The sequence below is a fragment of the Poromitra crassiceps genome (assembly GCF_964638095.1).
Source record: "Poromitra crassiceps genome assembly, chromosome: 16".
NCBI classification, from domain to species: Eukaryota; Metazoa; Chordata; class Actinopteri; order Beryciformes; family Melamphaidae; genus Poromitra; species Poromitra crassiceps.
Genome location: NC_139645.1, coordinates 10,893,929 through 10,907,461, shown reverse-complemented (window position 1 = coordinate 10,907,461; position 13,533 = coordinate 10,893,929). Strand labels below are relative to the sequence as shown.

General features: G+C 44.5%; 1 protein-coding gene across 2 annotated transcripts in view; it reads left to right on the top strand.

Annotated features, from left to right (window-relative positions):
- The window catches only part of samd4a (sterile alpha motif domain containing 4A), a 104,659-nt gene that overhangs the window by 62,325 nt on the left and 28,801 nt on the right, over positions 1-13,533 (top strand). The window contains exon 3 of one of the 2 annotated variants that reach the window (XM_083652934.1): positions 2,381-2,701. The exons of the other annotated variant lie outside the window; for it this stretch is intronic. Within the exon in view, the coding sequence (XP_083509060.1) occupies positions 2,381-2,701 (321 nt within the window). The remainder of the gene's footprint in view (positions 1-2,380; positions 2,702-13,533) is intronic. 2 annotated transcript variants of the gene reach the window in all.

Sequence of the window (13,533 nt, the reverse complement as noted above, 5' to 3'; positions counted from 1 at the left end):
GGACTGGTGGTAGCTTAGCCCGTCAGAGGGGAGGAGGAGGAGGAGGAGAGAGACTGGAGGACTGGTGGTAGCTTAGCCCTTCAGTGGGAGGAGGAGGAGGAGGAGAGAGACTGGAGGACTGGTGGTAGCTTAGCTCATCAGAGGGGAGGAGAAGGAGAGAGACTGGAGGACTGGTGGTAGCTTAGCCCATCAGAGGGGAGGAGGAGGAGGAGAGAGACTGGAGGACTGGTGGTAGCTTAGCCCATCAGAGGGGAGGAGGAGGAGAGAGACTGGAGGACTGGTGGTAGCTTAGCCCATCAGAGGGGAGGAGGAGGAGGAGGAGGAGGAGGAGAGACTGGAGGACTGGTGGTAGCTTAGCCCATCAGAGGGGAGGAGGAGGAGGAGAGACTGGAGGACTGGTGGTAGCTTAGCCCGTCAGAAGGGAGGAGGAGGAGAGAGACTGGATGACTGGTGGTAGCTTAGCCCGTCAGAGGGAGGAGGAGGAGGAGAGAGACTGGAGGACTGGTGGTAGCTTAGCCTGTCAGAGGGGAGGAGGAGGAGGAGAGAGACTGGAGGACTGGTGACAGCTTAACCCGTCAGAGGGGAGGAGGAGGAGGAGAGAGACTGGAGGACTGGTGGTACCTTAGCCTGTCAGAGGGGAGGAGGAGGAGGAGGAGGAGGAGGAGAGAGACAGACTGGAGGACTGGTGGTAGCTTAGCCCGTCAGAGGGAGGAGGAGGAGAGAGACTGGAGGACTGGTGGTAGCTTAGCCCATAAGAGGGGAGGAGGAGGAGGAGAGACTGGAGGACTGGTGACAGCTTAGCCCGTCAGAGGGGAGGAGGAGGAGGAGAGACTGGAGGACTGGTGGTAGCTTAGCCCATAAGAGGGGAGGAGGAGGAGGAGAGACTGGAGGACTGGTGACAGCTTAGCCCGTCAGAGGGGAGGAGGGCAACACAAAAAGCTCTCTTCTGCTCCCCATCTTTTTAAGCTGTTTACCTCCGTCCAGCCGCCTCTGGAATATTCTGTGATGGCAGAGCAGCGCACTAAAGAAAGGCCTACCTGTTGTACATGTGTAAAGTTGATGTGTTGTTGCTTTCTTTTGACAAGCCTCTCTAGTTCCCGTTTGCCTCCACCACCTCGCCGAGTTTCCACCTCCTAAACCAAACAGGAGCAGTTGGCTTAGTTTGACCTGACTGAGACGCAGAGATCTCAGTTGTTGATAGAAAAAGAAGGTGAGAGAGATGGAGAGAAGGAGAGAAAGCTTCATGGTGGGAAATGAGTCAGTGAGAAATGACTGAATTGCTTTAGTACAGTATGTACATGAACAATATCAATATCATCATCTCATCATGCCATGCTTCTCCTGGAGGATGATAAACCATCATATTGAATTGTTGTCATTTTGCTCGCTCAGTATTCTTAGTGCTAGTAGTATCCTGGCTCTTTTGAGAGGTTTTCATCATTGAGCTGCTAAGTTGATTTAGACGGTACGAATATAACCAGGAGAATAGACTTAACTTGATTACATTACATTACATTACATTAGGTCATTTGGCAGACGCTTTTATCCAAAGCGACTTACATTAACACATTTTTGTCAGCAATAGAGCAATCAACTATGCAACACAGTCTATGACAACTACAACCTCTGAAGGAACAGTGGTACAAGTTTAGTTTAGGTTAGTTTTTTTTTTTTTTTTTAGAAATTACAGTACATCATTTAGAAAGTATAAACACATACGATAATTTTGTGAAATCCCTGAATCATAGTTTGTTAATGAGCAGCAGTTATGAGTTATTTTTGTTCCTAGGCTATTCGTTTCTTTCGCCCGTTTAATTCGGAGATATTTGGACCAGTCATGTTACCCATTCACTGAAAGGATCCGCCTGATATTGATAATGGTTGCGTAATACAGTGATTAACAACTAATCAATGTTGGGGTTGGGTGGTGATAGATCGCCGGTGCTTTTTTGGCACCAGCTAAATGACATCGATACCACCCACCGGCGACCCCGACGACCCGAATATGTGAACGCATTCACAAAGTTTGGTACTGGTTCATGTTACATTGTATTTCATACAATTGCCTTACCTGTTTCCGAAAACCCAAAGTGACTGCTGATTGGCTTACTAGGTAATGGCACCGGTATTGAATTCAAGGTACCAGTACTTAACCCCTCCCCCATGCCATGTCCCATCATGTTAATTTTCACATCGGTGTCGACGTTAAGAGCTGAATACTGGGGGGGAGAAACTGCAGCGTGTGTTCCACGTTTGTCTGCGTGCATTTCCTCCTCCTAAAGATAGGAGTCCCGTGCGACAGTGAGCCAAACAGCAGTTTCTCCAGCCCTGAGTAGAGCCCTCAGCTAACAGTGTGAACCTGCCCCTGCCTGTCTTGCAGTCCTGACGGGTGGAGGCGGCGGCCAGCAGCACAGTCCCCTGAAGCGCTCGGTGTCCCTCACCCCTCCCATGAGCGGCCCCGGCAGCAGCAGCGCTCAGGCTCTGGGGGGCCACCACGTCTGGTTGTCTCAGGAGGACCTGCGGGCCCCGCGAGGCCCGGCCCCGGACCACCACCACCACCACCACCACCACCACCACGCGCCCCTCTCCCCCCAGAGCAGCATCGCCTCCTCGGGCAGCGGGGGCAGCGAGCATCTGGAGGAGGCCGGTTCTGCTCTGCATCGTAGCGCCTGCTTCCACGAGGAGGGCAGCGGCATGAGGGGTGAGTGGGGAAAAAACGACCGATTCACTGAGAGAGAGAGAGGACAGATAGGCAGGTCGAGGAACGCAACAACAAAAAAAGGCCGGAGAGGGTGAGATCGATTCAAATGTCCACTAGGGTAACTGCTGGTCCAGAAAAAGTCGTGAAGGTGCTGCGTGTATCTTTTTAAGCTCAATAAATTATTACCATATTCATTTTGAGACATTTCTATGAATGCTGTAAACAAATGAGACTATTGCTGATAGGGATGGGACCAATCCGATCCAATATCGGTATCGGGTGCCGATACTGACATAATTCATGAATCGGATCGGAATCGTTTTTTTTTTTTTTTTTTTGCAATTCCAGCGCGGGCTGCACAGCTGGCTGTAATTTTCCCATGTATAATAGTATCCTTCTTTGCCTTGTATATTTTCTTAATTTTGTCTGCTTTTTGCAAGGTATATTTAAAAAAAAATATATTTAATTGGCCAAATATTTGCCTATACTGTATATTCAATAAAAATATCAATATCGGAATAATATCGGTATCGGCAGATATCCAAATTCAGGTATCGGAATCGGATCGGAAGTGAAAAAATGTGGATCGGTGCATCCCTATTGCTGAGAAGTACACCGCATTTCTTCTGAGCAACGGGGTCGGACATTTTGGCAAATCTCCCGAATTGCTTTATAGAAAATGGATATTGCTTTGTAGCAAATGGGTATTGCTTTATGGCACAAAACAGGAAGAGGGCGCAGAGTTTCTGGACATGGCAGATGATGGAAGAAACAAAAGGCCGATTGAAAAACCAACCCCCCAACACAACATGCTTAACCTCTTCAGTAAAGACCATGGCGGGGACGAGGGACTCATTTCAACATCCTCTTTGCAGCAGCATTATGGTAAATGTGGTCAATGTGGTGTTCATCTTGTCAAACCGCCACGCAAGATGGAGGCGACACATTGTTTCCATCATGGTCACATTTGTTTACATGCATTATATTATTTCAATTAATGTTTAAAAATTATACACATAGCACCTTTAAAATAATTTAGCTAAATCTAAGATCCCAAAGTATTGTCTATAATGTAAGTAATAATGTCTTAAATACAGTTGTAACCCATCTCTTTTTCCCACCGTGCAAGATAGCATTGGAAATTTAAAGGCAGTATACGTGTGGTGTCTCCTAAGTTAAAAGCAGTATAATGTGGTGTGTCCTAAGTTAAAGGCAGTATAGAGCAGCACTTGGTTCAGCTTAGAGGCATTGTTGGTGAATTTTCTAACCATTTCATGTGTGCAGTATTGTAGAGAATTATGATGTCTAATGCCCCCCTAGTGATAATAGTTTTTTTCAAGGCAGATAAATTAGAATTTGGTATCAAACCTTGTTTTTCTCTGAAATAGCGCTGTACTGTGTTCAATGTCATTCTGAGATGATTCAGGGCAAAGTTAGCCAACCTTCCCTGGGGATGACGCTTCCCTTGAACACTATCCGCCAACAGTCCCAACTGGTCCTGTGATAGTAAATTATTGATCGAGTACTTATTGATCGATTGCTTATGATCTATGGCCCTGCTAAGATGTATTTTGTGAACTATGCTCTTCATCATTGCAGAACATTCTGTATAGGGAGAACATGTATCTTGCCTTGAGTGAGTAGACGTGGATTGTTGTGTCTTGTGAACATCAGATTGACTACTGACGTCATGGAAATGTACCGAGTGGACAGAAGTTGTGTGAATCACACTGGAAGCAGTGGAAAAGTACTGCCCTCCAAGGTGGGGGGGGCGGGTGCCATAGTTTCAGTATATGATGAGTTGTAAAAATGACTCGTGGCTCTTTCCTGACAATATGGCGTCAGGGGGAGACTGTAGGTGCACAGAGGTTAATGTAGAATAAATCCTCCTAAATACACTTGAAACGGGTATCTCATTATTGATGGATCAGCAGGGCATTTCAGCAATTTTTCCATCGCAGTCCCAGTAGGCAGAAATGACAGAGCTGAGCCCAGCCAGGTCAGACGTGCTGTGGGGAACAGTCTGCTGTGAAGGAATGAATGAAGGAATGAATGAATGAATGAAAGTTTTATTTACATGTCAGGACAAATTACATGACCCATCCCACATGGGATTATCAGACACATCAACATACATTAATTAATACACAGGACAAGATGTTACTATCCCTTGTGCCAAAATCCGAGGAAAAACACATTTAGAAGCCCAATCCAGAATAAAACAAGCTAACAGGCTAACAAACTAATAAACAAGACACAAATCACCAGTTACCTACCCTAGCCAACAGCAGTATGAAGCATGTCATTGGGGTTTTCAAGTGGGCACCTTCCTTCACCGACGTTTCGTTAAGTTAGGCCCACGACACCTCAAGAAGGCTTAACGGTGTAATCCAGCGTCCTGGAAACACCCCCCTCCATGCTACCACCGCACAACTGCATATTACCTCACTATCTAAGCCTAGCTATCCAGGTCGATTCGGTATGACATTCCTGACTACACCACCACTGTCAATGATTCAGCCCTGTTGATGCGGACCGTTAATCATGACCACCAACAAACAATCCCTAACTACACCACCACTGTCAATGATTCAGCCCTGTTGATGCGGACCGTTAATCATGACCAAGAAACAATCCCTAACTACACCACCACCGTCAATGATACAGTTATTACCATATCGATTCCGGTGCATAAACAATACATTCAGGAAATGGACAGCAAAACACAGATTTAACTACAATATTCAGTAAGTAAAATATATGAATTATCTATCATATGTCATATTTTTCCTCCTATCCCACGCGTATGAAATATATTCGGAAAAAGCAAAGATGTTGTCAAAAAGAAACTCGAGTATGGCTCCTTCTTCAAAATCTAACAGGTTTTGAAGAAGGAGCTGCTTCATCCACCCAGAGCAATTTGTCAGGGGAAGCAGCTTGGAGAGCTGCTGATCCTGGAGACCCTTTTCTGAGGCTATTGCTGTCTGCACTGTGGATAAACCTTTCATGTTTTGTGTCGCTTTTAGCTGCTATCCGCAGATAGAGACACTGCATAACGCGTCATCATTCAGAAACCACGCCCAAGACGGGGGAAAACAGAAATACCCCCTCCAATCCTGGCGTTCTCCTATGTCACGTGCATGGTTGCGTGTTGCACAAAAAGATTGTATATACGGAAGATGAACACTCCAACTTACTTCCTTGACAGCTAGATCCACATTTTTCTTCTCACCAATTCTCAATGGCTTCCTTGTTTTGCTCAGGAGTACAAAAAAACTTTAACTGGCGATTTTTTTTACATTTGTTGTCTAAACAGCTTTTAGCTATGTTTAATTCAAGGAAAATGACACTGGTGTGTGGAAATGAACGGAGCTTTCCCCCCGTGATGGGCGTGGCCTATTTCATGCAGTGTCTCTATAGTACAAGTCAGTTGGTCAGTCCAAAACTTTACTGCACATGTACCAATGCAGGACACAGCTATAAAGACTCCGTGAGCCTGACTGACTGCTGCTGCAGTTTCAGTTGAGCTCGGTTGGTAAAGTATAGTTTTGTCATACCAGGGGGCAAATGTACTAACCTGACGCTGCCAGATGGATGTAGGTTGCTTCACATTTGTTTCACAACCTGTGAATTTGTGAACTCAATACCGCCCCATTTGGCGGAGTCAGGTTGCAAATGTACTATATCAGGTGTAAAAACATGTGTATGCCCGAAACAGGAAACATTGCATACACAGTCTTTTCGTCAGGTGTATAAAATGTTTTCGACTATGACATCATAGCACAATGTACAGTGAGTGGAAAAAAGTGCTTCTCAACCTTTTTACACCAAGTACCATCTCAGAAATGACCACCATAAAGTATGAGAGGGACGGAGCCCCGTGTACCACCAGTGGCACCTGTGCCACAGGTTGAGAACCACCACTCTGAATAAAATGTCACCCAACATTCTCACTGCCTGTGCCAGTACCAGGCACGTTTTATGATCCAGTGTCTACCAGTACCAGGCACGTTTTATGATCCAGTATTTAGATGTGCATGTGTCGGAGCCCAGCTCTGAACCTATAGATCATACATGGGCAACATATGGGCCGTATGCGGCCCGCGGGCGCCCCCTGTGTGGCCCGCGATGGAATTGCACAAAAAAAAAAAAAATTTTTACAGTGCACCTGAACGCAACATGCAAGATACCCGCTGAATAGAGAGCCGCAGGGATGACGTATTTTTGTAGGCTGAATGCGGAAGTCCCGAACTTCCTGGTTCAACACTGTTTCTGTCTATGGGATTTTTGAATGGGTTTTTGGCACGATGCTTCAAATAAGGTCTCTGGGCAACGCAAGTTTAATCAAACGCGAACCAAGGTTCAGCGGGATAATCTTCACACATGAGGACCACTTTCATGAGTTTTGAAGCGTAAATGCGAGCGCTAGAGGTAAAAAGCTCGTGCTAAGCTAATGCAGAACTACACACTGTCGCATAGGCTTCCACGTCACGTCAGCACTCAACCTGGACTTTTGTTGATGTGTGCACTGATTACCCCGGGCTGAACGGGGCTGAACCAGGTGAGGGAAAGAGAATTTCCGTGTTCGTCCTTTGAGTGATGACGTTATTGACGTATATATCCCCATCGACTCAACAGTGTAGTCCCATTTAGCCGTTTGCTAGCTAGCCGCCCTTTTAACGGCACATAAAAGCTTCAAAACTCATAAAAGTGGTCTTCATGTGTGAAGATGATGTTACTACCATCTGGTTCGCGTTTGATTAAGCCAGCGTTGCCCAGAGAGCTTATTAGAAGCATCGCGCCAAAAACCCATTCAAAACTCCCATAGGCGAAAACTGTGTTGAACCAGGGCTGTTAGCATCGATGATTTCCGGACTCGTTACTGCGGCTCTCTATAAGTGTCCAAATGTTCATGTCATTCTGGTCAATACTCTCCTGTTATAGCATTTCAGTCTGGAATATGGAATATCTTTCAATAATATTTATGACTAAAAGGCTAAAAGTAATCTCATGTGTAAGAAATGACCGTTCTACATTGAAGTAGAAATTTAAATAATTAACTTGTTGGTTTTGGATTTATTTAGCTTCAAGAGTGCATTTTTGTTCTTGTGTGACCCTCAACACAGGCTTTGAGAATCCCGGGCCACTTACTGATACTTATGCTTAAATTAACCCACTCATATTCTGGTTTATTTCAAGAAAAACATTTCGGCGGCTAGTGGAAATTCTAATTGGCTGGTAACTTTAAAATCTAGCAGCCATATTGGCAGGTGGTGAAAAAAGTTAATTTCAAGCCCTGCAGGGAGAGCAGGTGGTGACATAGGAGTGAGTGAGAAAAGGATCAAATATTGGTGGTTAAGACTGAATAATCACATCACAACTGTTAATTTAAAATGAGTTATTCCTCTAAACCTGGCTTCAAATTACCAAAAATGTTCGCGCTGGCGCCGTTCAGCCCTCAGCAAAAACTGGTAGCGAGGACATTTTTTTGTGGCCCTCTCTATCATCAAAGTTGCCCATCCATGGGTTATGGCATGACAATATTTGTTCGGCCCCCGGCAACAATCTGGGTTTCTCATGTGGCCCCCCATGAAAAATAGTTGCCCACCCCTGCTATAGATGAATATATAGCCTAAAGTAACCTTTTTTTATTGTGCCAGTTTAGTTTCCTGTTTGAAGCCACAGACTGAACCGAACAAATGTGTCACAACCACCACACCTTCCTAAAGTGCCTCGATGGTCGCAGCTTATCACGAGTTATGAGCTTGTATTGTGATGCATTTGTCGTCTTGTCATTTAGCTAACCAAAAAGCATGGTGACATTCTTCATGGCAAACCCCAAGCAACAGTCCCAAGGTAACAACCTTTCGTTGGACCCTTTGATTTCAAAAGGAATGTTGACACTGTTCAGTCATCTGTTTTTCTTTCCCCCAGTGGGTGAGTGGTGAGACAAACACAAAAACGTATAGGTATCCTATATTAAAGACATAATGTCCGCCATCCTTATAGGCCTTATAGCCTCATAGCCTCATCACCGACATAGCTGTCCTACCACAGGTACAATGCACAGGTACTTGCTTTCCATGTGGTTACAGACCCTGAGCCTTGCTTTGTCTAAAAGGACTCCCTTGACCAAATGGAAAATGTAGTTTCCCACGTGGCAGATGGACTGGTTTGAACTGCTGTTACAACTCTGATCTGTAGGCAGGAGTCCATGCTGTTACACCTCTGATCTGTAGGCAGGAGTCCATGCTGTTACACCTCTGATCTGTAGGCAGGAGTCCATGATGTTAACACCTCTGATCTGTAGGCAGGAGTCCATGCGGTTACAACTCTGATCTATAGGCAGGAGTCTATGCTGTTACACCTCTGATCTGTAGGCAGGAGTCCATGCTGTTACACCTCTGATCTGTAGGCAGGAGTCCATGCTGTTACACCTCTGATCTGTAGGCAGGAGTCTATGCTGTTACACCTCTGATCTGTAGGCAGGAGTCCATGCTGTTACACCTCTGATCTGTAGGCAGGAGTCTATGCTGTTACACCTCTGATCTGTAGGCAGGAGTCCATGCTGTTACAACTCTGATCTATAGGCAGAAGTCTATGCTGTTACAACTCTGATCTATAGGCAGGAGTCTATGCTGTTACACCTCTATGATCTGTAGGCAGGAGTCCATGCTGTTACACCTCTGATCTGTAGGCAGGAGTCCATGCTGTTACACCTCTGATCTGTAGGCAGGAGTCTATGCTTTTACACCTCTGATCTATAGGCAGGAGTCCATGCTGTTACAACTCTGATCTATAGGCAGGAGTCTATGCTGTTACACCTCTGATCTGTAGGCAGGAGTCTATGCTGTTACACCTCTGATCTGTAGGCAGGAGTCCATGCTGTTACACCTCTGATCTGTAGGCAGGAGTCCATGATGAAGTAGGGTTGAGACTAAAACCAAATCAGTCTGTGGGGAAACCTTTGCGCTGTGCTGGAGTGTTTACACACATCTCCCTTTGGCTTATATCTTCATTCACTGCTAAGCAGATTAAACCATTTTAACATCTTTGATAATATAACTGTATGTATATAAAGGAAAACATAAACTCATATAATAGGGCTCCTTTCATTTCTTTGTTCTCTGCAATTAAAATGTGTAAGCAAAAAAAATAGCTGAATCAGCACCAGTTCTCTGAACTGCAAATTACCACAAAGATGAGCATGTCTCGACAACTATCAACCGCTCTCAGCATTATGAGTGGGACTAGCTAAGCATTAGTTAGCATGTCAGCATTTCCAATAAGCTGTTCCTGACTTCACTTGTGATCACTTAAAAAGCATTGCCCTCGGTTCACACCAGGCGCTCCTCAGAAGCAGCGCTTAACAGAAGCTGAGAGCCGCGCTGCACGCTGGAAAAATTGAACGGAAGCTGAATCTATCGCTGCAGCATGGCTTCAGCGTGGCGTGGCGTGCGGCTGGTGTGAACGGTCTCGCCTGTTAACAAGGACACCGAAATATAACTGGCATAGCGCTGCGTAGCTTCAGCGTGGCTTCGGCGTATGGTGTGAACGAGGGCTTAGATGAGTTGTTCGCGCTGGACGTTTCGATGTGCTTGAGACTTGCAAGTTGCTACACAGAAATGTTGTATACTGATATGGAGAAAAAACTATCTCACTCTCACACACACGCACACGTTTATGTTATATACAGTACAGCCTTTATACCAGTCCTGCTTCATAACTCTGCCGTGGCACTGCAACAAGTTTGAATATGCTGGGTAGTTCAGGCGTAAAAAAGAAAGAAAGTAGAACATTTGCTACGTGTATGACTCGGTTACTTTTTTTCCGACCAGCTGGGGGCGACATTGCGTTGAATGTGTGGAATGTGATAGATTCGGAAACGAGGCGTTCCACTTTGTCAGAGGTCAATTTACAGTCTACCGAAAATAAACGAGAAGCAAGTGAGCGACATCACTATGGAAAAGAACCCAGATGGACAATATTACTATCAATGTTCTACCAAAAAAAACGATCAATGTTACTTGTTGATCTGGAAGTAAAGGATGGAGAGGACTGACGTATTGCAGCAGCACTTTCTGTTGCAGAATAGATGCAGTCTCCTCTCTTATTATTTATACTGACTCGAGAGAAAAATAAATCTGCAGCAGATGATATAATGTGTGCATGCGCTCCTTTCCAGCCTACCGTGCCTCATCCACTTCCTCCTTCCCCTCCTCCTCCTCATCGCTCATTTACTGCCGTCCGTCATCATATTAGGCTTGTCAAAAGTATCGATAGTATCGATAAAAGTCGATACTAAAAATTTTAAACGGATACAATACTCATTTGCAACTGTATCAATATCAGCAGTGCTTTCTATTAATGAAAAATCAAACATACCACTGATTTCTCCCTCTCTGTCATTGGTGGGTATCTTTTGCTTCAACAAATTCAAAGTATTCTGATAGGCTGATGACTGGAGCAGGGGTAATCTGCCTCTGTTCTGATAGGCTGATGACTAGAGCAGGTGTAATCTGCCCCTTCTTACCAGAGTCGGTAAGAAGGGGGGAGGAGTAGCTATTATTTTCTCTGATGTTTTTCAATGTAAGCAGGTATCGTTTGGCGACTTTTCATCGTTTGAATATCTGGCCGCTGTTCTGAAGTGCTCTCCCTCTATTTTACTACTGATTATATACAGACCACCTAAGTACTCTAGTAGTTTTTTTGATGAATTTTCAGAACTCCTTTCTATAATCTCCATAGAACACGACTGTTTAACTATTGCAGGAGATTTTAATATTCATATTGACAACCCCAATGATAATAATGCCAAAGAATTGAATAACCTCCTTGACACTTTTGACCTGTTACAACATGTCTCTGGGCCCACTCACAATCGAGGCCATACCCTAGACTTATTTATCACCAAGGGCTTTGAGTCATCGTTTCTTTCAGCTAGTGATGTTGCTCTGTCCGACCATCTCTGTATCTTTCTTGAACTCAAGGTCACCCCTATCGCTCTTACTCGGTCAAAAACCATCAAAAAGCGTCACATCAACGAGAGCACTAGCACACGGTTCATGGAGGCTTTCTCGCTGGCCCCTTCCCTCTCCTCAGCCTCTGTCAATGATCTCCTAGATAACTTCAATTCTAAAACCCTAAAGGCTATTGATGCTGTAGCTCCCATTAGATCTAAACTAATCTCCGGTAAGAAAAAAGCACCATGGAGAAACGCTCCCTCTGTAAATAACAAAAAAAGAGATTGTAGGAAAGCAGAGCGCAAATGGCGGAAAACTAAACTTCACATCGATTATGACATCTATAAAAATAGTCTTCACTCCTACAACCAGGAACTAAAAAATTCCAGAAAATTCTTCTTCTCCGACATTATCAGCAAAAACACCAATGACGCTCGCACTCTTTTTGCCACTGTTGACAGGCTGACAAACCCCCCCCCACAAATTGCCCCTGATCTTCTATCCAATGTCAAATGCAATGAATTTGCGACCTTCTTTAGGGATAAAATTATAAATATCAGACTAACTATTTCCACATCAAGAACAAATGTGGCTCCGCCGCACCCACAGAATAGGTGCTTAATTAACATGACTCAGTTCAATGTCATTGACCACAAGAAACTAGAAGAAACGATACGAGGCCTTAAATCCTCATCGTGTTGCCTAGACACCCTGCCAACAAGCTTTCTAAAAAATGTCTACAGTTGCCTGGCGACCGACATACTGAAGATAATTAATACCTCTCTTCTTACAGGCATTTTTCCAAAATCTCTAAAAACTGCAGTTGTTAAGCCCTTGCTAAAGAAGCGTAGCCTCGACCCCTCTATAATCAGCAATTACAGACCAATATCAAATCTTCCCTTTATTAGCAAAATACTCGAAAAAACTGTCTACCAACAACTCAATACCTTTCTATCCTCCAATGATCTCCTAGATCCCTTCCAATCAGGCTTCCGACCCCATCATAGCACCGAAACTGCGCTTATCAGAGTTATAAATGACATCCGAATGAACACTGATTCAGGTAAAATCTCAATCTTAATGTTACTAGACCTCAGCGCTGCCTTTGATACGGTTGACCACGAAATTCTATTGGACAGACTGGAAAACTGGGTCGGGCTTTCCGGCACGGTCCTAGAGTGGTTCAGATCTTATCTGCAAGACAGGAACTACTTTGTCTCCATTGGCAACTACACATCTGACCAAACCAAAATGACATGTGGGGTACCCCAAGGATCAATTTTAGGTCCTGTCCTGTTTAACCTTTATATGCTCTCTCTGGGCCTAATTATGCAAAAAAACAAAATAGCTTATCATAGCTATGCAGATGACACCCAACTCTACATAGCCCTCTCATCGGATGACTATGCCCCCATAGAGACACTGTGTCAGTGCCTTGCGCAAATTAATGATTGGATGTGCCAGAATTTTCTCCAACTTAATAAAGACAAAACAGAGATAATTGTCTTCGGCAAAAAAGAAGATAGGCTCAAAGTTACTGCTCACCTCGAATCCCTATCTTTGAAGCCAAAGGACCAGGTAAAAAATCTTGGCATTATTATTGACTCTGATCTAAATTTCAACTCCCACGTCAAGCTTATAAGAAAATCTGCCTTCTATCATCTAAAAAATATAGCAAGGATTAGAGGCTACATGTCCAAACAAGATCTTGAAAAACTAATTCATGCTTTCATTTCTAGCAGGCTAGACTACTGCAACAGTCTTTTCAATGGTCTTCCCAAAAAAGCTATTAAACAACTACAGCTCATTCAGAATGCGGCTGCTAGAGTTCTAACAAGAACCAAGAAAGCTGAACACATTACACCAGTT